Source organism: Ornithorhynchus anatinus, chromosome 10 (genome assembly GCF_004115215.2).
Source record: "Ornithorhynchus anatinus isolate Pmale09 chromosome 10, mOrnAna1.pri.v4, whole genome shotgun sequence".
Taxonomy (NCBI): Eukaryota; Metazoa; Chordata; class Mammalia; order Monotremata; family Ornithorhynchidae; genus Ornithorhynchus; species Ornithorhynchus anatinus.
The window spans coordinates 52,480,928-52,504,132 of NC_041737.1; the positions used below are offsets into that span (position 1 = coordinate 52,480,928).

General features: G+C 58.5%; 1 protein-coding gene across 1 annotated transcript; it reads right to left on the minus strand.

The window, feature by feature from the left end:
• Window positions 1-426: 426 nt before the first annotated feature.
• BRSK1 (BR serine/threonine kinase 1) lies at window positions 427-21,204 on the minus strand. The gene is given in 21 exon segments (XM_029072883.2): window positions 427-922; window positions 2,080-2,169; window positions 2,439-2,619; window positions 2,744-2,867; window positions 3,442-3,490; window positions 3,594-4,008; window positions 4,338-4,398; window positions 6,956-7,109; window positions 7,236-7,333; window positions 8,094-8,258; window positions 8,422-8,453; window positions 10,667-10,813; window positions 11,113-11,181; window positions 11,320-11,353; window positions 11,601-11,717; window positions 12,277-12,417; window positions 15,081-15,166; window positions 15,250-15,344; window positions 16,785-16,802; window positions 16,805-16,902; window positions 21,137-21,204. Coding segments are annotated over 21 exon segments (2,403 nt in total). The 3' UTR covers window positions 427-761.
• Window positions 21,205-23,205: the final 2,001 nt, after the last annotated feature.

Here is a 23,205-nt window from a genome sequence, read left to right on the forward strand (position 1 = left end):
CTTTAGTACAGTGCTCTACTCATAGTAAGCGCTCAATAAATACTATTGAATGAATGAATGAATGAATGAACCCCCTGTGCCCAGCCTGGAGGGTTGAGAAGCAACCCCCCTCCCCACCCCAACCTCCAGCCCGCCGTCAACGCCGGAAGCCACAACAGGGAACCACTTGAACCAAAAATTCATTTTTAAAGCAAATAACCCGTACAGATCCAGGGCGCAGGCTGGGGAAGAGGGGGAGAAAACAGGGGGTGGGGGAGACAGAGAAGGGCGAAAGGGCAGACAGACAGAGACAGTGATGGGTACAGAGAGAGACAGCAGAGACGCGGGGACAAGCTCCCAGATCCAGGGCCCAACTCAAAACCAGAAACCCCCTCGTCCTCCTCCCCTCCCCCACCCGCCCCGCCCCAGCCCAGCCCTCCCATAGCCCGCTCCCCCAAATAAATAAATAAATATTAAATAAAATAAATAAAAATCGGCTCATCCCATTCCCCTTTGTGTTGCCCCCCCTGCCCCCACCTCAGTGGGGGGAGCATCCGCGAGGTGCCCAGCACGCCTGGGTCCCTCCTCCGCGGAGATATTTACAGCTTCACAGTCGTGTGTGTGGGGGGAGCCCCCGAGGCCGGCTGGGGGGGGAAGGGGTGAGGAGAGGCCCGGAGCCTCCCTGAGGCCCCCGTCTCTGTGGGCTCTGCCCCCCTCCCCACCCTGCTCGTCGGGGAGGAGGGTGAGGGTGTGCAGTCCGGAGGGGGCGGGGGGCCGGGACGTCAGGGCTGGGGGCTCCCGTTGGACGCCAGCAGCTTCTTGTCCCTGGGGGGGCCCCGGCGTGGGGACCCGCCCAGCTCCGGGTCGGGCCGGCCGGGCGGGGGCTGCGCGCCTCGGCTCGGGGTGCCCGGGGGCCGGGGCTGCTGACCTCCGTTCTTCTCATCTGGGGGAGAGGGGAGTCAGACAGTCCGTCAGATTTCCTGAGCACTTCTGCGCGGAGCCCTGTACTAAGCACTTGGGAGAGGACAATGGAACAGGGAGGCCCGGGTCGCGGAGGCTCCGAAGCCCCCAGCTCACCGCGGCAGCTGCCGCGAGCTCCGGCCCATTTTTCCGGCGGGGGCCAAGACCCCCAGCGATGATAACAGTAGTAATTGTGTTCGTTGAGTGCTTACTGGGTGCCGGGCACCGTACTAAGCGTTGGAGTGGACAGGAGCAAATCGGGTTGGATGCGGTCCCTGTCCCATGCGGGGCTCACGGTCTCAATCCCCAGAGGCCCAGAGAAGTGAGGTGACTCGCCCCAAGTCACGGAGCAGACAAGTGGCGGAGGCAGGATTAGAACTCACCACCTTCTGACTCCCAGGCCCATGCTCTATCCGCTATGCCATGCTATTTCTCCGTTCCGTCGCCCACCCCGGGAAGTGAGGGCTGTTGGGGACAAGGTTTGTGTCTATCAACTCTACTGTATGGTGTTCTCCCAAGTGCTTAATTCAGTGCTCTTTTTTTTTTCTGGTATTGAAGTGCTTTCTATGTGTGTCTGCTGTGTGACCCTGGGCAAGTGACTTCACTTCTCTGTGCCTCAGTTACTTCATCTGTAAAAGGGGGATTAAGACTGTGAGCCCCATGTGGGATGGGGACCGTGTCCAACCTGACTATCTAGTTCTTAAAACAGTGCCTGGCACGTAGTAAATGCTTAACATATACCATCACAATTATTTTTGCTTTTTTACAAGCTAATCGTGTTGGACACAGTCCCTGTCCCACATGGGGCTCACGGTCTCGATCCCCATTTTACAGATGAGGGAACTGAGGCCCAGAGAAGTGAAGTCACCTGCCCAAGGTCACACAGCAGACTAGTGGCAGAGTCGGGATTAGGACCCAGTTCCTTCCGACTCCCAGGCCGCGCTCCATCCACTAGGCTATGCCGCTTCTCCACACAACAAGCGCTCGGGAAACCCGCTCGTCACTCCATGGATACCACCGATGGATTGATTTTGCCAGCTGGGGGGCCGGGGTTCTCTGAGATCTGAGATGGCTTCCCCGACCCCAGCCCACCCTCGACCCCTGTGGATGGGATCCAGGAGACCCCCCGCCTCTTCCTACCCGCCAAGGCCTGCACAGAGGGCTGGTCGTGGGTGCTCAGCAGCTGGGCCTGGATCGTCTCCACCACGCGCTTGAACCGCCGGCTGGGGCCTGGTGGAGAGGGTGAGGACAAGCTGAGAGAGTGTGTGTCTGTCTGTGTGTGCCCATGTGGCTGGGGGTGAACGCGAGAGCAGAGGTTGAGAAGAGGATAACCCGAGGCCGTTGCCGGGCCCGCGGAGGGCAGACTAAATTCACCGGGAGCGGGGCAAGCGTCTACCGACTCACTTGTCCTCCCCCAAGCGCTCAGGACAGCGGCCTCCCCTCGGTAGGCGCTCGGTAAGAAGGGTCGACGGATTGTCTGGGGATGCGGGGAGGCTCACCAGAGATGAGGGTAAAGGTGACGGAGTAGATGCCGTGATCCCTGTGGGCCTCGGCCCCTTCGGAGTAGCTGATGTCCACCTGGAAGCGGACGGGTTTCTGGAACACCGAGGGGCCCCCCGAGGCCTTGTATTCTGCCCGGAAGCTGGTCTGGGACAAGACGCTGTGACTCAGACTGGGGATCTGCAGGGGGCCGGAGGGCGGGCGGGCGGGCCGGGAGAGGAGAGGAGAAGAGAGAGAGCTCAGGCCTCCCAGCCCCGGCCCCGCCCCGCCCCCGGAGACCCTGGCTGCCCCATGCCCTGCTCACCGACAGGAAGGCGTGGACAATGTCCGCTTTAATGCTGTTGAGTGGTTTGTCCTTCAGCACCAGGAAGATCTGCTCTTCCTTGTCCAGGGAGATGAAGTTCCCGAACCAGGAGCGTTTTGCCAACCTGGGATAGGGGGAGCCGGGGGCTGGATGGCAGACCCCTGGGTCCCCGCGAGGGAGGGAGTTGGGAGGGAGATCCGGGGTCGAGGGGGCAGCGAGGTGAGAGGCGGTGCGGCCTAGCGGAGACAGCCCTGGCCTGGGAGTGGGAAGACCCGGGTTCGAATCCCCGCTCCGAGGGCCTGCCGCGTGACCTCGGACGAGTCGCTTCGCTTCTCTGGGCCTCAGTTTCCTCCTCTGGAAAATGGGGATCTGATTCCCGTTCCCCCCCCCCCCAGCCTCGGAGCCACACGGGGGACGGGGACCGTTGGCGATCCGATGATCCCGCATCTCCCCCACCGTTCCGCAGGCGCCTAGTAAGCGTGTAAAGAATGGCACGATTAGGATGATTTCCCTGGGGCTGGTGGGGCGGAGGGGAGGCGCAGAGGCCGATGAGCCAGATGCTTCGGTCCCACAGGGGATCGGGAGCTGAGATGCCCTCGCCTCGGGCCCGGCGGGGTGGGGCTGCCGCGCTCTCCCTCTCCTTTCCTTCCTCTCACCCATCTGGGTCCCCATCCCCCTCGGCGGCGGGGCGCACTCACTCTGGCGACGACTCCGGTGTCAAACTGGACATCTCTTCAGGGGTGGGGACTGAAGGGACAAAACGAGGTGAGTCACCCACGGGGTTCAGTCACACCTCGTCCCCCGCCAACCCCACCCCCACCGGGAGCCCCCCCCCCCCCCCCCCCCGTACCCTGCAGTTTGCGTCGGTGGAAGCGGGGGGAGCCCAGGAAGCTGTTCCGGATGGAGTTGAGGCGGCTCCTCCAGGCGGCCCCTCCGACTCCGCCGCCGGGGCTGGGGGGCGGGGTGGTGCCGGGGGTCCCCGTGGGGCTGGCCCGGGGAGTGTGAAGCGGGGTGGGGAGGGGGCTGGCTCGGGGAGAGTGGTGAGGGGTGGCGGGCGGGGCGGGGGCGGGGCTGCCTCCCCGGGGCGAGCCCGGCGGGCCGGGCAGCGGGGTGGACCGGGCGCTGTGAGGAGGGGGCAGGTCGACGGGACAGCCGCCGCCCCGCGGGCCCCGGGATGGCAGCGTCTGGGTCTTCGGGCTCGGAGGGACCCCGCCTCGGCCTTCCTCGCTGCCCCCAGGCTCGGGGGAGAAGGAGAAGACGGGACTCTGAGGGGAGGCGAGATGGCACTCAACTACGATTCTCACAGCCTCTGGGACCTCTATCGCCGGGGTCCGCCCAGGGAGAGTTCCTAGGGAGCTTATAGGCATCGGGATCTGGCAACTTCTCCTGAGGCTGAGGGGGCCTCCTCGCCCCCTCCTCGGTCCCAGCCCCTTGGCACTCAACTTCCTCGGCCCCCAGCCCGCCCGACTCCCGTCCCTGCCCCGCCGAAGACCGACCGCCGAACGGTACTTTCTGGGATTTGGGGGAGGGTCCCCGGGGGGGGGGGGGGTGATTCTGAGCCCTCCCGCCCAACCACGTCCCCCAAACTCCTCACCCGGGGGCTGCTGAGGGGGCTGGACGACAGGCCCGTGGAGGCACCGCTCACACTGCGGGACCTATCCCCGGACGGGGGAGGGTTGGACGAAGACAGGAGGGGAGAGTCGGGTCAGCAGAAGCTCAGGGACCTCCTGCCCCTCGCGTCCCCCCCGGTCGCCTGCTGTGTTACCTTGGGTGAGTCACTTCACCTCCCTGGGCCTCAAGTTTCCTCAACTGTAAAGCGGGAATTCCATACCCGTTCCCGCTACTACTTAGACTGGAAGCCCCCGGCGGTACAGGGACTGTGTCCGACCTGACGATCTTGTACCTATCCCAGCCCTTAAAACAGTGCTCGACGCGTAGGAGGCGCTTAACGAACGGCATCCTCATTCGGGTCACGAGCGACATCGTTATTGAATCGGCCCATCAATCACCCTTCCGGCCCAGGGTTCTCGAAGCCCCACAGGATGTTGGGAAAGACAGTGAAATGGTTGACCTCCTGGTCATCCAAGGCCACGGTTGGGGACGGGCCTTCAGAGATGCCTAACTTGTCTCGCTCAAAACCTCATGCGGACCTCATCCGTGATCTCAGCCAAACCTTCCTTGACCCTGTTGATACTTTGTCTCGGGAACTTCCTGTAGTAACGAATCCAATACACTCGGCCCCCACTCAGCAAACAAACTTTCTGTGCAGAAGCTCCCACCTTCCAGATTCAGCAGCTCCTTCCTAGCTCCCGGGGAGGGATTTGGCGAGCAAAGATTCTGGGTTTATCCGTTCACGCCCTTCCACCACCTCCCTGCTCGGCCTCCATCTTTCCAGACTGAAGCGCCCTAATGTTTTCCACCTTCTCCCGTACAGGGGAGGTCGGAGGACCTGGATTCTAATCCCACCTCCGCCACTTGCTTGCTGTGTGACCTTGGGCAAGTCACTTGACTTCCTGTGCCTGTAAAGCGGGGATTCGACACCCTTCCTTCCTCCCATTTAGAGGGCGAGACCCAAGCGGGGCTGGGACCTGCTACCGCCTGTCTTGTCTCGACCCCGGAGCTTAGCAAAGTGTTCGGCACATAGTAAGCGCTTAGGTGAGCCCACTCTTATTCAGAAGCTTCTCCATCCCCTTAATCTTTGAGGTGGCCCGCCTCCATCAGCTCGCGGGCCAGGGTGTTCTAAGCAGTGGGGTAGATACAAGATAATCGGGTTGGACACGGTCCCTGCCCCACATAGGGCTCACAGTCTTAATCCCTATTTTATGGATGAGAGAACTGAGGCACGGAGAAGTGAAATGACCTGCTCGAGGTCACACAACAGACAAGTGGCAGAGCCGGGATTAGAACTCATGACCTTCTGACTTCCAGGCCTGGGCTCTACCCACTAAGCCATGCTGCAGTAGCCACAGAGAGACTGTGAACCCCATGTGGGACAGGGACTGTACCTGGCCTGACTAAATTGTATCTACCCCAGGGCTCAGTACAGTGCTTGGCACATATTAAGCACTTAATAAATTCAATAATAATAATGATGGAATTTGTTAAGCGCTTACTGTGTGCCAAGCACTGTTCTAAGAGCTAGGGTAGATATGAGGTAATCGGGTTGTCCCACGTGGGGCTCACGGCCTAAATCCCCATTTTACAGATGAGGTCACTGAAGCACGGATAAATGGAGTGGCTTGCCCAAGGTCACACAGCAGACAAGTGGCAGAGCCGGGACGAGAACCCACATCCTATGACTCCCAAGCCTGTGTTTTTTCCCTTAAGCCATGCTGCTTCTCTAATGTCACAATAATGATATTATTACTCTTGTGGATTTCTCTTTTGCTTTCCATCGCCTTCTTTCCATCCAGGAGGCATTCGTCTGCCCAGAAAAGTTTAGTGCCACTCCTCTCTCTGGCTCGTTCAGGCACATTTTAAATGAATTCACCCTTCCCACTACCTAAACGCTGGGGGACCCCAAGGTTGCCACTCTGCCATCCAGAAGGGCAGCCATTTATCCCTACTCTTTTTCCTAGCTCTGATCCCTGCAACTGCAGCTCCCGAAAGCCTCTCCTGCTTGTGCATCCCGGGGGCCTTGAGGCCTCACGGGACTCCTTGTTCCCGGCTCCTTCCCCTCTAGTCATTTTGGCTCCGGACTCATCACCGGGGAGCCGCTGGGGCGAGTGGGGAGATGAGCAACGGAGGAGGGTAGGGGGTCTGAGGGGAGGGCGAGGGCTCTGTTTGGGTCTTCCGGTGGGCCTCGGCAGGGGCACCGGCCCCCAGAGGGCAAAGGGAAGGCCCGTGGGTCTCGCTCCCTGGGGTTTTGGGGGCTGGTCCTTCCTCCCCGTTGGAGCCAACCAAGATGGCGACCCCCAATCACCTCACCGGCCTCTAGGGAGACCTCGGCCTCCTGCCCCTCCGCGCCTTCAGAGTCAGCTGGGGACCTCGGGGGCCTCTCCCGAGGCCGGGTCACGGCCCGGTTCGCCTCCCACGCCCCGCCCCACGCTCGGAACTCGAGGCTGGCAGCCCCGAAATGGACCGGGGAGGGGAGCTCTGTCCCGACAGGCCCTCCGTGTCCTTCGGTGGGCGGGGGTTCTCAGGTGAGCATCTCTCTGCCGGGTGAGTCTCTGAACCCCTCGGGTGACCTCGGGGGGGGAGGGATGGACTGACCTCTGTCCGTGCTGCGCCACGTCGATGGCCCTGCGTATGGGCCCCGGGGACCCGCCCCCGTCCGTCACGCTCAGCACCTCCAGGGACTTGCGTTCCGGCCGCCGCTTCCCGTGCCGGTTCAGCAGAGGTGAGTCCACCCGCTTTCGGGGAGGGTCTGGGTGGGAGATGGGAGGGGTCAGGGATGCTCCGTGCTTTGGGACCCTCCCACGGACCGGCCGTCCCGGGCCCCCTCTCCTCTCCCCTCTCCCCACGGTGCGGTCCCCTCGGGCCTCGTGGTCACCAGCGTCATTGCGCGGCGGGAGGTCCTCGTCCTCGCAGCTGGGGTAGCGTTCCTTCCGGTCCAGCAGCAAATAGTAGATCATCTTCTCCTGGTTCTCCCTGAGTGAGCGGGGTTAGGGGGTTGGAGTGGGCAGGGGGCAGGGCTCCGTTCAGGTCAGGTCACATGGCTCCGCACTCCCCCACCCTTTCCCCGGGCTGCCCCCTCTCACATCTGTCCACCTGTTTGGTTCTGTGTCTCTGTCCCTTGGTCCCCGTCCCGGATCCCCTGCGCTCTCTCCCCCGGCTGCTGCTCCTAGCTCTTCTGAGCCCCTCCCCTACCACCTCCCTCTTTTTCCCTCCGCCACATCTCCCCTCTTCACCTCTGACCCTCCCTTTTCTTCTCCCTTCACATCCCCACTCTCCCTTTCCCCTCCCTTCATATCCCCACTCTCCCCTTTCCTCTCCCTTCACCCTCCCGACCCTCCCCTTTCTTCTCCCTCCACCTCAGACTCTTCCCTTTCCTCTCTCTCCATCCCCGACTCTCCCCTTTCCACTCCCTCTACCCCTATCCTCCTTTTTCCTCTCCCTTCACCCTCCACCCTCTCCTTTCCTCTCTCCCAATAATTCATTCAATCCTATTTATTGAGCACTTACTGTGTGCAAAGCACTGTACTAAACCCTTGGGAGAGTACAATATGAGAACAAACGGAAACATTCCCGGCCCACAACGAGCTCCTCCCCTCCACTGTCACCTCTCCTCTCCCTTCGCCCCACCCCGTCCCTCCACACCCCACCTTCCCCTTTCCTCTCCCCCTCCCCTCTACCTCTCCCCTCCCCTCTCTCTCCTCCCTCTCCCCCCCATCCCCTCTCCCCTCCTCACTCATCGCTCTGCAGCTCCCGATGCAGCCGCTCCCGGTCCCGGAAACAGCCGAGCGAATGCATGGACTCCAGCACGTCCGGGTCCAGCTCGGCTCCCGAGGGCAGCGAGCGGATGGCCACGCGGCGGCCCACCGCAGGCTCCGGCTCCGGCTCGGCCCGGCCACCCCTGCGGGGGCCCACCGGGTCAGCACGGACCCCGGAACCAGACACCCACCCCTGGCTCTTTCCCCGCTTCTCGCTCCCGGCTCTCCGGCCTGCGACTCCCATTTCTCCTTCCCCCTTTCCCTGGTCCCCACAGGGATCCGGGCATCCCGGCCCCTAGTACTCACAGGTACCACGGATGCTTCTGAATCTGCTCCAGCTGCAGAGCGTGGAGAAAGAAGAGAATTAGGGGCGTCTTACCACCCGACACCCCTGCCAACAAATGACGACGACGGTATCTGTTAAGCGTTTACTATGTACCAAGCACTGTTCTAAGTGCTGATGCAAAGGACCAGGCATCCCCGGGGAAAGTCTTAGTATTGCAGAAGGGAAGGTTCCTGCGGTCTAATCCAGGCCCCCTCACTTGTCTGCTGTGTGACCTTGGGCAAGTCACTTCAGTTCTCTCTGCCTCAGCTTCCTCAACTGCCAAATGGGGATTCAATACCTGTTCTCCTTGCCTCATAATAATAACGTTGGTATTTGTTAAGCGCTTACTATGTGCCGAGGACTGTTCTAAGCGCTGGGGGAGATACAGGGTAATCAGGTTGTCCCGCGTGAGGCTCACAGTCTTCATCCCCCTTTGACAGAGGAGGGAAATGAGACCCAAAGAAGTGCAGCGACTTGCTCACAGTCACACAGCTAAGTGGTGGAGCTGGAATTCGAACCCGTGACCTCTGACTCCCAAGCCCGGGCTCTTGCCACTGAGCACGCTGCTTCTCTGGGAGCCCCGTATCCGGCCTGATTAACTTGCACGTAGCCCAGATGTCCCAGTAGTGCTTGACACGTAGTAAGCGCCTAACAAATAGCGTCATTTATAAAAAGCGGGAGGGGGCCGGAGGGGGGGGGCTGGAGCGCCCTCCGGTGTTGGCGTGTGGGAACTGCAAGGGGCCCAAACGCGCCGGCGCGGCGCCCCCTGGCGGCCGGACCCCAGACCGCAGCGCGCCTTCAATTCCCTCCTGGGGACCCGAGGACAGCAGCGCGGCCCCCCCTTGGTGGTCCTTCTGTGACCTCGAAGGAGGAGGCGCTTAAAACGTCCTCGGAGCCTCTGTACTGGCCGGAGGTGGCCATGGGTCCTACTGGAGAAGCAGCGTGACTCAGTGGAAAGAGCCCGGGCTTGGGAGTCAGAGGTCATGGGTTCCAATGCCGCCTCTGCCCCTTGGCGGCTGGGTGACTGTGGGCGTGTCGCTTCACTTCTCTGGGCCTCAGTTCCCTCATCTGCAAAATGGGGATGAAGACTGGGAGCCCCACGCGGGACAACCTGACGACCCCGTATCTCTCCCAGCGCTTAGAACAGTGCTCTGCACATAGGAGGTGCTTAACAAATACCAACATAATTATTATTATTACTGGACACACAGGCCTGCACCCTCTGATGTCCCTCAGTCCCCCCAAAGTCTCCTGCTTCATCCCTCAGGACTGTAAGCTTATTGCAGGCAGGGAACATACCCACCGACTCTCTTGTTTTTGTAATAATTACGGTATTTGTTAAGCGCTTACTATGTGCTGAGCAGTGCCTTAAGCGCTGACAATAATGTTGGTATTTGTTAAGCGCTTACTATGTGCAGAGCACTGTTCTAAGCGCAGGGGGAGATACAGGGTCATCAGGTTGTCCCTCGTGAGGCTCACCGCCTTCACCCCCATTTTACAGATGAGGTAACCGAGGCACAGAGAAGTGAAATGACTTGCCGGCAGTCACACAGCTGCCAAGGGGCAGAGCCGGGATTCGAACCCATGACCTTGGACTCCCAAGCCCGGACTCTTTCCACTGAGCCACGCTGAGCACTGTCATGCTCTCCCAAGTGATTAGAGTAGTGCCCTGCACACAGTAAGCGCTGCATAAATACCACTGATTGACTGTAAACCCTAGTAGTAATCATTATGTTACTTAAACGCTTATTACGTGCCAAGCGCTGTACTAAGCACTGCGGTAGATCCAAGGTAATTGGGTCGGACACGGTCCCTGTCCCCACGTGGGGCTCACAGCCTCAATCCCCATTTTACTGATGAGGTAACCGAAGCCCGGAGAAGTGAAGCGACGTGATCGAGGTCACACAGCAGACACGTGGCAGAGCCGGGATTAGAACCCAGATCCTTCTGACTCCCAGGCCCGGGGTCTATCCACTAGGCCGTGCCGCTATAATCGGAGACCTGCTAGACTGTATGGTCCCTGAGGGCAAGCCTCAGGTCCTTTACCTCCCTGTTGACTCCCCTCCACTTAGGACGGTGCCCTGCACCCCAAAGAGGGGTTTCGGGGGCATGGGAGGGTCCCGGGACCTACAGTCCTCCCGCCCTGGGTCCCGGCCCCCCCCCGGTGCCCCCCCCCCAACCTTGACTGAGGCCGCCACCTCGGGCCACCCCTCCCCGACCACTCACACTGAGGCGCTTCTCTGGTTCCACCTCGATCATCCCTCGCAAAAGGCTCTGGCAGTCCGGTGGGATGAAGTGGGGCATGTGGAAGACCCCTCGCTTCACCTTCTCCAGCAGCTGCCTCAGGTTGTCATCGTCAAAGGGAAGGGCGCCCTGAGGGGAGCGGGCGCTGAGGGAAGGGGGCTCGGGCCTTCCTCGGCCCTCAGAGCCGGGCGGTGTCGACCCTCCCCGGCGGCAGGGGCTTGGTGGGGTGGGGAGGAAGGGAGCTGGATTCGGGAAGCTGGCATCGTTGGGTGAGTCGGAGCCACCGCTGGGGAGAGACCCATCCCGGGCAACGGCGATGCGGGCCTCCCGGGGAGGACCAGGCCAGGGGGTTGGAGGGGCGAGTTGAACAAGGTCTCTTCCTGCCCGGCCCGCCCCCACCTCGGACCCCTCCCCGGGCGGCGTCTCACCACAAGCAGAGCGAAGAGGATGACCCCACAGCTCCACATGTCAGCTCTCCGCCCGTCATACTTCTCGCCCTGAAGCAGGGGAGGGGAGGATAGAGGACCTCGGCCCAGATCCCGAGATGGTCCCACGCTCTACCCTCCAGAAGCCCCCTCTCCCCCGGCCCCCGCCCACGTCTTCCTGGCCACCCGCCTCCACTCTCCCAGGCTCACCTTGATCACTTCTGGACACGCATAGTGGGGAGACCTGAGGAGAGAGAAAATCTGAATTCCCACCCAGCCCCACTGCTCTCTGGGGTCTGGGGCCCAGCCCCTTCCTCCCCCTTCCTCTCTCAGGGGTCCTGGGCCCCTGATCCCTTGGCGGTCCCGGGCCACAGCCCCCACAGCCCCCACCTCCCTTTCTCCCCCCACCAGGGATCCCAAGGCCCACCCAACCCCCAGCTTCGGCAGCCCCCAGCTGGGAGGGGCCCGGCCTCCGGTCCCCGCCAACTCACCCGCAGCTGGTCTCGAGCAGGCTGTCCCCCACCTGCAGGGAGGCCATGCCGAAGTCCGCTATCCGGATGTTGTTCTTCTCGTCCAGGAGCAGGTTCTCCGGCTTCAGGTCCCTGTGGCTGATGCAGGGGGCTAGAGGACCGGTGGCCTGCCCTCCCTGCCCACCCCACCCTCCTTGCCCACCTTGTCCTCCCTGCCCACCCTACTCTCTCTGCCTGCCCATGGTTTTCTCCACCTTCCCTGCTTTTTCCACCCTCCCTGCTTCTTTCTGGCTTACCTGTCCACTCTAACCTCTCTGACCTCCCTGCTCTCTCTCTGCCCTCCTTGCCCTCCTTTTCTCCCTCCCCTCTCTACCCTCCCTATCTTACCTGCCCTCCTTGCCCTCTCTTCCCTCGCTGCCCTCCTGCTGCTCTCCTGCCTTCTCTGCCCTGATCGATCAGTCGATGGTATTTATTGAGTGCTTACTGCATGCAGAGCATTGTACTGGGCAACTGAGAGAGTACGATGCAATAGAGTAGGTCCACACATTCCCCGCTCACAAGGAGCTTCCAGACCAGAGGGGAAGATGGACATTAAAATCAATTAGGGCTCCCCCACTTCCCCTCTCCCACGTGCTTCCTCCAGGCCCCCGCGTGCCTCTCCTGTCCCTTGTTGGTCTCCCCCGGCCGCAGCCCTCACCAGATGGAATAGCTGTGGCAGAAGTCCAGGGCGGACACGATCTGCCGGAAGAACTTTCTGGCCTCCTTAGGTGTCAGGCGGCCCTTCTTGACCAGGTAGTCGAACAGCTCCCCACCGGACACGTGCTCCAGAACCAGGTACCTGTCGGGGAGGGTCACTGAGGGTGGCTCGTGGGACCGGACGGAGGGGGATCGGGAAGACGGGGTCGGGGGGACCAGGCAGAGGAGGGACCCATGGGATTTCAAATGTTACACTGTGAGCCCCATGAGGGACGGGGAACATGTTTAGTTCCCACCTGGGCATTTTCTCCCAGCGCTTAGGACAGTGCTCTAGAAGCAAGTCGGCGCTTGATAAATACTATTACTATCAGGCAGAGGTGGGACGAGGTGGAGGTGGGACCGAGGGGGAGACGAGACAAGGCAGAGGGGGACAAGGAGGAGGTGGGATGAGGTAGAGGGAGGACAAGGTGGAAGGGGGTGCGCAGGAGGAGATGAGACAAGCTGGAAGTGAGAAATGGCAGTGCTGGATTGTGATCAGGACCTGGGATGGTGTTTTGGGTCATCCCAAACTCTGGGAGGTCAGCGCCCCAAGAGCCTGTACTATCTAAGCTCCTGATTTACCCACTCTGATCAATAAATCAATCAATGGTATTTATTGAGCACTTACTATGTGCTGAGCACTGTACTAAGCGCTTGGGAGAATACAATAGAAAAGAGTTAGCAGACCCGTTCCCAGCCCACAATAAGGTGACAGTCTAGAAGTCCAAGGCAGTAACCTCAGATGTCCGGACACTTTGGGGGCTACTCTGGGCAGTAAAGGACGCCCCTCCAACCCCCTCAGCCTCTGGGGAACTTGGGCCAAGGACAGAGCTTCAGAAGTACTCCTCCCGCACCACATTTCACTCATTCGTTCATTCAATCGTATTTATTGAGCACTCACTCTGTGCAGAGCACTGTACTGAGCGCTAAGCAGAGGACAATACAACAATAAACAGACACATTCCCTGCCCACAACGAGCTGACAGTCTAGAGGGAGCTTGCAGTGGCTCTGACGCCCCAGGGCTTTTAACCCCCACTGCGGTTGGGGAGGGTGGGGGGACCTTCTCTGACTAAGCCCTCAACTCCCTCTCCCTTCTGGGTCACCCCCTGCCCTTGAATTTAATAATAATAATAATGACGATGATGGCATTTGTTAAGCAGTAACTATGTGCAAAGCACTGTTCTAAGCGCTGGAGAGGATACAAGGTGATCAGGTTGTCCCACGTGGGGCTCACAGTCTTCATCCCCATTTGACAGATGAGTAACTGAGGCACAGAGAAGTGAAGTGACTCCCCCAAAGTCACCCAGCTGACAAGCGGCGGAGTCGGGATTTGAACCCATGACCTCTGACTCCCAAGCCCGGGCTCTTTCCACTGAGCCACGCTGCCCTAAGCCCCGCAGTGCTTAGGTCCTTATCTGTAATTTATTTATACTAATGTCGGTCTCCCGCTCTAAACTGTAAGCTCCTTGTGGGCAGGAAACGTGTCTACCAACTCCTATATTGTACTCTCCCAAGCGCTTAGTACAGTGCTCTGCATGCAGTAAGTGCTCAATAAATACCATTGTTGAGCCGAGGGCCTTGCCCGCAGGCTTGGGAATCGCTATGGGCCCGGGGAAGGGGCGATCTTTCAATCCTATTAGCCTCTGGGGCTCAGAGGCTTCATCTCCCCCAAAAGTCCCAAAGGGCTCCAAGCCTTCTCCCACCAGAAGCCGGAGCCGCCATCAGCCTCTGAGATGGCGGGAGCCATTCATTCATTCATTCATTTCTTCACTCAGTTGTATTTGTTGAGCGCTTACTGTGTTCAGAGCACTGTACTAAGCGCTTGGGAGAATACAAAACAATAAACTGACACATTCCCTGCCCACAAGGAGCCCCCGGGGCCCAACCGTCCCCGAGGGGGGAAGGGAGGACAAGGGAATCAGAGAAGGCAGGGGGCCCTGGGACCCTTCCAAGTCACGGTCCTCCCCCATCACCCTGTGAGATCTGAGAATTTCGACTCCCACTAACCCATGAAGGAGGCCAGAGCGGCTTCGTGTCCTGGGAAAATAGGTGCCAGGGGTTGAAGGGAATTGGAATTCACCCCCTCCCTGTCGGGTCTGGCTGGGTCCGCCTCTCCGGCCCCCAGCGGCACTGTATCCCCTGTGTCCCCTGTGTCGGGAGGGCCCAGAACAAAGGCACATTCATTGTCCTGGCCCCGGGCAGCTGGGACCCCCTCCCCCTCTCCCACCCGCCCCCAGCCACCTGCTCTGCCCTCTGCCACCCGCCCACCCCGGGGATACCCGAGGGAGACGGCCGGGGGAGGGGGAGGAAGGCAGCAGGGGCCTGCGACCGGGCTTGGGTGTCAGAGGGCCTGGGTTCTAATCCCAGCTCCGCCACCTGCCTGCTGCGTGACCTCGGGCAAGTCACTTCACTTCTCTGTGCCTCAGTTTCCTCAACTGTCCGATGGGGATTCGATACCCGTTCTCCCTCTCAGACTGTGAGCCCCTCTTGGGACGGGGACCGGATCCGACCCGACACAGTCGTATCGACCTCAGCGCTTAGAACGGCGTTTGACACAGGGGAAGGGTGTAACGCGTACCATTAAAAGAAAAAGGCACCCGGGACTCAGAGGGGGAAGTGACGTTTCTGGGGGCCTCGGGGTGGCCTCGCTATCCAGGGTGGGAGTTCATCTGGGGAAGCGGGGGAGGTCGGGGGGAAGGGTCTCAGCCGAGCCCAGGAGGGCCGGGGGGGTCGGGGCGGGTCAGCGGGCGGACATAAATACCTACAAATATTTCTTGTTCTCGTAGACGTCATGCAGCTTGAGGACGTGCGGGTGCTCTATGAGTTTGAGGATGGCGATCTCGCGCTCCACCTGCAGAAGGAAGGTCGGTGAGATCCCCCTCCTCGGAATTCGGGGTCCCTCCCCGTCCCCCGGGTCTTCCCTCGCCACGTCACCTTCATCAACACCGACTCTGACAGCTTCTCCCGGTTCACAATCTTGATGGCGACTTTCTGCCCAGTGATACAGTGGATTCCCAGCTTGACCAGTCCTGCGGCGGCCCCGGGGACGGGGCGGGGGGAGGGTGTCCGTCACATCCCGAGCCTCCGGTGCCCCGTTCATCCCCACCCCCAACCCCCGGACGGGACGGGGGACGGGGGGCGGGGAGGAGGAGGCCAGCCGGACTAGGGGCAGGTGGACACCAGGGGAGGGGCAGGGGACTGCAGGATTCTCCCAAGTGCTTACTACAGTGCTCTGCACACCAGTAAGCGCTCAATAAATACCACTGATGATGATGATGCAGAATGCCAGGACGGGAGGGGTGGGGAGAGGCAGCCAAGAGGAGCCACCTAGGCACCTGGTCAAGAAAGGACCCCCGGGGGGGAGGCGGGAAGCCCGGAATGCCCCCACCCCAGTCCCCACCCTTCCCCACCTCCCCGGGCCCCTCTCTGCCCTCTAGCACACTCTTCCTCCAGCTCGACCTCTAGACTGTTTGCTCCTTGTGGGCAGGGAATGTGTCTATTGTTATAGTGGCCTCTCCCAAGCGCTCAGAACAGCGCTCTGCACACAGTAAGTGCTCAATAAATACCGACCGAACATTCCCCAGGCCGGTTTAAAGTAGGACCGGCGAATCAACACGGCCATTCTTAATGGTGCCTGCATCGGGGCTCAGGGACCCAGGTCCCCAGGGGAGTGGGAGGTAGGGGACGTTGGGGGGCAGAGGCAGGAGGTGATGGGGGCAGAGGGAGGAGGTGGGGGGGGGCAGAGGCAGGAGGTGGGGGGGGGCAGAAGCAGGAGGTGGTGGGGGGCAGAAGCAGGAGGTAGTGGGGGGCAGAGGTAGGAGGTGATGGGGGCAGAGGCAGGAGGTGATGGGGGCAGAGGCAGGAGGTGATGGGGGCAGAGGGAGGAGGTGGTGAGGAGCAGAGGGAGGAGGTGGTGGAGGGCAGAGGGAAGAGGTGATGGGCAGAGGCAGGAGGCGATGGAGGGCAGAGGCAGGAGATGGGGGGGAGAGGCAGGAGGTGGTGAGGGGCAGAGGCAGGAGGTGATGGGGGGCAGAGGGAGGAGGTGATGGAGGGCAGAGGCAGGAGGTGATGGGGGGCAGAGGCAGAGGTGGCGGGGTGCAGGAGCAGGATCCGAAGGGAGACGGGGAAGGCGAGGTCTGGGGCTTCCAGGCTAGGGCGGGGAGGGTTTTGCAGCCTGGGGGCCGGGGGGGGGGGCTCGGAGGGTGGGAAAGCTGGGGGCGGCGGCCCCCCAACCCCCCTTCCCGGGCCCTGCGGGGCGGGCCGGGCTCCCGGGCTCCCGGGCCCAGGCCCCGGCCCCTGCACCAACGCTGCCGCAGAGGTGACGAAAGGCCCGTGGGCCGGGGCCCGGGTTCCCCCGGGCTGCCGCCCCCCCATCCTCCTCCTCCTCCTGCTCCCGCCCCCCCATCGGGTCCCCTCCGGCCTTGGGCCTGGGTGCGCCCCCCGGGGTGGGGTGGGGGGGTCCCGCTCACCGGTCTGTCCTTTGCCAGCGTCTTTCCAGCCCTGTAGGGCCCCACTTACTGGGCCTGGGGGCCGTGGGGGGCGGCGCCGGGAAAGGGGGGGCCCCCGCGCCCCCGCGCCCCCCGCCTCCTTGGCCCCTCCGGACATGGTCCCCCCGGCGGGGGCCCCCCCGGCCCGGCCGGCCGCCTCCCCGGGGGGGCCCGAGGCCAGGCCCCCCCCCCCCGGGTCCCCGGCCCCCCCCGCCGGGCCCCCGGCCCCGCCCGGCCCCCGAGCCCGCCCTCCGCCCGCCCCCCCGCCCGGGCCCGGGGGTCCCCAGGGGGGCTGCTCGGGGGGGGGGCCGTCGGGGGTCTCCTCCGCTCTCCTCTGCTCTGCTCTGGGCGGGGGGGGGCCCCGAGGCCTCCGCAGTCCCGCAGGGGGCGGGGGAAGGGGGGTCAGATCGCGCGGGGGCATCAGACGGGGGGAGGGGGGGGCCCGGGACCCCTCCCCTCCCCGGCTCCCGGATTTTGGGGGAGGGGGCTGGGCGGAGGTGCGGCAGGCCGGGCCTCCCCTCCCCCTCCCCGGCTCCCTCTCCTCTCTCCCCTCCTCCTCACCTCCTCTCCTCTCCTCCTCCTCCTCCTCTTCCTCCTCCTCCTCCTCCTCTTCTCCTTTCTCTCTCCCTCTGTCTCCCTCTGACATCACCATCCGGGGACCGGAGAGCGGCAGGGATGGATGGAGACTTAACTCTTTCGGGAGGAAGGGGAGCGGGGGTGGGGGGGGAGGAAAGAGGGGACCGAAAGCTGGACCGCTCGGGGAGGGAGGGGAAGAAGAAGCAGGGGAAGGAGAGGGATGGGAAGGAGAGGGATGAGAAGAGGGGTGGGAAGAAGAAGGATGAGCTAGAGGGATGAGAAGACTGATGGGAAGAAGAGGAATGAGAAGAGGGATGGGAAGAAGAGGGATGAGAAGAATGATGGGAGAAGAGGATGGGAAGAAGAGGATGAGAAGAGTGAGGGGAAGAAGAGGGATAGTAAGAAAGGGATGGGAAGAAGAGGGATGAGAAGAGGGATGAGAAGACTGATGGGAAGAAGTGGAATGAGAAGAGTGATGGGAAGAAGAGGGATGAGAAGAGTGATGGGAAGAAGAGGGATGAGAAGAGTGATGGGGAGAAGAGGGTTGGGAAGAAGAGGGATGAGAAGAGTGATGGGAAGAAAAGAATAGGAAGAAAAGGGATGGGAAGAAGAGGGATGGGAAGAGGATGAGAAGAGGAATGGGGAGAAGAGGGATGGGAAGAGGATGAGAAGAGGAATGGGGAGAAGAGGGATGGGAAGAGGATGAGAAGAGGAATGGGGAGAAGAGGGATGGGAAGAGGGATGGAAAGAGGGAGGTGAGAGAGATGAGCTGCATCTATCCACCTGTCCTTTTCTCCAGCTCTCCCTCTAGCTCCTCTTCTCCCTCTCTGGTCCTGGCTCACCCTCTGGCCCTGTCCAGCTCGGCCTCTGTTTGCTTCCTTCCCCTGTCCCTCTGACCGACTCCGAGACTATCCGAGCCCACCCTCAGCAGCGGGCCCCGTCCTTCTCCCCCACCCCCATCCCCGGTGACCCCAGTTGGTACCCTGTCCCCACTGTGTTCCAGCCTCGGTCTTTTTCTCCACGGTTCATTCGTTCATGACATCGTATTTGTGGGGCGCTTACTGTATGCAGAGCACTGTACTAAGAGCTAGGGAGAGGACAATGTAACAATAAAGAGCCACATTCCACCTGTTCTCCTCCCAAGGCCCATGGACCTCTGCTCCAAGTCTTCACAGTTCTTGCTCCTGCCCCTCTCCTCAAGTGTTCACAGTCTTTGCTCCTGCCCCCTTCCCAAGTGCTCACAGCCCTTGCCCCAGCCCCTCTTCCCAAGTGCCCACAGCCTCTGTCCCTTTCCCCTCAAAGCCCCAAGACTCAGTCCCATCCTGAAAGAAAAGGAAGAGCAGGGTGGTACTTATATCCAGAATTTATTTGTTTATATTGATATCTGTCTCCCGCTCTAGACTGTGAGCTCCCTGTGGGCGGGGAACGTGTTTTCCAACTCTATTATATCGTCCTTTCCTAAACACTTTGTATGGTGCTCTGCACACAGTGAGTTCTCAATAAATACCACTGACTAAAGATAAAGAAACAGGCAGGAGAAAGAGATATAGGAGGTGGCGATAGCGACCGGGAAAGGCAGAGGCAGAGAGAGGCAAGAGAAAAAATCAACAGGAAAGACAGAGATGTAGACAGACAAGGACTCATTCTGGCCAGATCTTTAGCCCCTATCAATTAGTCATTGACCCTTGAATCGATTGATAGAGGTTAAGGATTTGGAGAGCATTGAATCTGGATTCAAGGGGCTAACGATTTGGACAGCGTGAGCAGGGAACGTGTCTATCAACTCTCTCGCGTTGCCCTTTCCCAAGCGTTTAGTGCGGTGTTCTGTACCAAGGAAGTGCTCAATAAATACCGTGGATGAAAACAGAATTTACTGAGTGCTTACTCTGGGCAGGCATTATGTTGGGAAAGTACAATAGAGCTTTTTCTCTTTCCCTACTTATTCTCATCCCTAAATATCTTGCCTTTTTTTGCATAAACTCTCCCACATCCCATCCCTGATGCCTTCCCTGAATGTCCCCTCCCTCCACCACGCCCACCTCCATCCCAAATCCCGGTTGAGCATCGGAGCGTTCACCTTCTCTCACCAGCTTCGCCCCAATCAGGTCTGTGAACTTTCCTATAAATCCGCCTTCCTCCGATACCTTAAATATTTCCAGTCAGTCCGTCGTATTGCTGAACGCTTACTGTGTGCAGAGCACTGTACTAAGTGCTCGAGAGAGTACAGTACAGTAATATTGCCTACACATTCCCTGCCCACAAAGGGCTTACAGCCTAGGGGTCTTTTCTACATTTCTCTAAAACTCTCACAGAGATTCCCCATTATAGATCATACCAGCCCCTATTTACTTCCCAGGAGATAGAATCCCATACACTCCGCTGTATGCCACTCACACGCCTTAAAACCCCAGGTATTTTTTTTATGGTATTTGTGAAGCATTTACTTTTACCGTACTAAGTGCTGGGGAAGATACAAGCTAGTCAGATTCGTTTATTCATTCAATCGTATTGATTGAGCGTTTACTGTGTGCAGAGCACTGGACTAAGCGCTTGGAAAGTACAATTCGGCAACAGAGACAATCCCTACCCAAAGAGGGGCTCACAGTCTAGAAGGGGGAGACAGACAACACAACAAAACAAGTAGAGAGGCATCAATACCATCAAAATAGACAAATAGAATCATATATATATATATCATTAATAAAATATAATATAATAAATATGTACAAATATACACAAGTGTTGTGGGGAGGGGAGGGGCTTGACCAAAGGTAGGGTGTAGGGGGAATGGGGAGGGGAGGAGGAGCAGAGGAAAAGGGAGGGGTCAGCCTGGGAAGGCCTCCTGGAGGTGGTGAGCTCTCAGTAGGGCTTTGAAGAGGGGAGGAGAGTTAGTTTGGCGGAGGTGAGGAAGGAGGGCGTTCCAGGACAGAGGCAAGACGTGGGCCAGGGGTCGACGGCGGGACAGGCGAGGACGAGGCCCAGTGAGTCGGTGAGCGGCGGCAGAGGAGCGGAATGTGTGGGCTGGAGATGGAGAGAAGGGAGGTGAGGTAAGAGGGGGCAAGGTGATGGAAGGCTTTGAAGCCAAGAGTGAGGACTTTTTGCTTCACGCGAAGGTTGATAGTGAACACAGTTCATGTCCCATATGGGACTCACGGTCTTAATCCCCATTTTGTTGATGAAGTGTCTGAGGCCCAGAGAAGTTAAGTGATTTGTCCAAGGTCACACAGCAGAAGAGTGGCGGAGCTGGAATTAGAACCCGGGTCCCTTGACTGACTCCCAGGCCCCGGGTTCTTTCCACCAGGTCACGCTGCTTCCCTATTTCCCAATAATCCATTATAATCCCTTTATTTGATTGCAAATGCTCTTCTGTTTCCTGCCATATAGATCTCTCTCTTCTTCCATAAGCTCATAAATTTCCCATATTTCTCATAAGTCCTCATTTTTGTCCCGGCATACATCCCCCATATACTCCCTTGGATCTATTCCTAATGATAAACAGAATAATAATAATGACTGTGGTATTTGTTCAGCACTTACTATGAACTACGTAGTGCTGGGGTAGATACAAAATAATCAGGTTCCTCACGAGGCTCACAATCTAAGTAGGCCGGAGAACAGAATCCCCATTTTGCATGAGCTCTTACTACGTGCAGAGCACTGTACTAAGCACTTGGGAGGGCACAGTACAACAGAATTAGCGGATACACTCCCCGCCCCGAAGGAGTTTACAATCTAGAGGGAATGTTACCTCAAGTTACCTCTTTCCAACTACCATCTTCTCACTTTTGCCCTCACAACCTCCCGCCGCTCTTTCGTCCGTATCCATTTTCCCATTCTCCTAGTCAGGGACTTCTTCCTCTTATCTGTAAATTATGGCCGGTGTGTCTCCCCGTTTTAGATTTTAAGTTCCTTGTGGGTAGGGATTGTGTCTTCTGCATCCATGTACTCTCCCAAACGCTTAATACAGTGCTCTGCACACAGTAGGCGATGAATAAATATTATTCATTGGTTGTCGAAGACCTCCAAGTCTAGATTGGTACCAGATCAGGGGCAGGTCAGCTGAAAACCAGATGAGGGATCGTTACTTTCCATCTTCTCTGGTATTTTTCCTGAAAAGGACTGGCTTCACGGTTTTTTGTTTTGTTTTGTTTTGTTTTTTTAATGGTATTTGCAAAGCGCTTGCTATGTGCCAGGCACCTTATAAATACAAGATAATCAGGTTGGCCACAATACCTGTCCCACATAGGGCTCTCGGTCTAAGTAGGAAGGAATAAGATTTAATCTGCCTTTTACAGGTGAGGTAACTGATGCAGAGTTAAGTGAGGTGATTTGCCCAAGGTCATGTAGCAGAAAAGTGGCGGAGTGGGGATTAGAGGGAGAGGGAGGAGGGGAAATGATATAATAATAATTCAATAATGATGATGATCAATAATAATAATGATCATAATAATGGTATTTGTTAAGTGCTTACTCTGTGCCAGGCACTGTACAAGCAAATCGGGTTGGACAGAGTCCCCGTCCCACACGAGGCTCCCAGTTTCAATCCCCATTTTACAGATGAGGGAACTGAGGCACAGAGAAGTTAAATGACTTGCGTAGGGTCACACAGCAGAGAAGTGGCAGAGCCGGAATTAGAATAATAATAATTATGGTTTTGTTAAACGCTTACTACGTGCCAAGTGCTGTTCTAAGCGCTGGGGGAGATAGAAGGTAATCAGGTTGTCCCACGTGGGGCTCACTGTCTTCATCCCCATTTTCCAGGTGAGGGAAATGAGGCCCAGAGAAGTGAAGTGACTTGCCCAAAGTCACATGGCTGATAAGTGGCGGAGCGGGGATTAGAACCCACAACCTCTGACTCCCAAGCCCACAGTCCTTGCCCAATTCTTGCCCTCCAGGAGCTTGTGATCTGGCAGGGGAGACAGACGCAAAATAATTACAGAGAGGAGAGAAAAAGAGAATGGCAAGACGGATAGGTGGATGAGGAAATGCTTAAATAGTAGGGTGCATTGTAGAGAAGTGCTTTAAGTGGTTGGGTGCGCCTAAATGAGGAGGGTGTGGTGAAAGAGCTGAGATGATAAATTTCCAGGAGATTGTAAACTCCTTGAGGGCAGAGATCATCTCTTCCAACCCCATTTTACTCTTCCAAGCAGTTAGTAGAGGGCTCGGCACACAGTAAGGGCTTAAGAAATACGATTGATTGACTGAGTGATTGACTGGTGAGCTGCACTTGTTTTTTTTCCAGAGGAGGAGTGGAGCAGCGTGTGTAGCAAGAGCGACTCTGACCTGCCCTTAAGCCTCACTCCCTAATGATATGATAATATGATATGATAATGATATACCTCCTAATGATACAGGCCCCAACCAATTTTCGGAAACTCGGTCCAAAAAATATCTAACCCATTTCTCAGCGTCCCAGGAATCCCATTCTAACCCGCTGCTTGGGGTTTATTTTCCTCAACCAATCCATCCATTGTATTTTTGGAGTATCCACCGTGTGCAGAACCCTGTATGGAGCACTGGGAGACTACAGTAGAGTTGGTAGACACGATCCCTGGCCTCGATGAACTATTCCTGCCTGTGCTCACCGGTGGAGTTCCAAATACCGGTCTCCCCTATTTACCCTCATTCGCTCCCCTGAATAACTCATACGTTGTCCTTTGAACCCCTGTCCTTTGGACCCCCTGTCCGGCATTCACTAGGTCATCTACTTTATCTTCAACCGTATTTGATTTGTGTTTTCTCTAGGCAGGGCAATCAATGAGGTGCTAAGATAAATAGACTGTAGACTATAAGGCTAGACTCTAGACTGTAGACAATTAGACTCTAA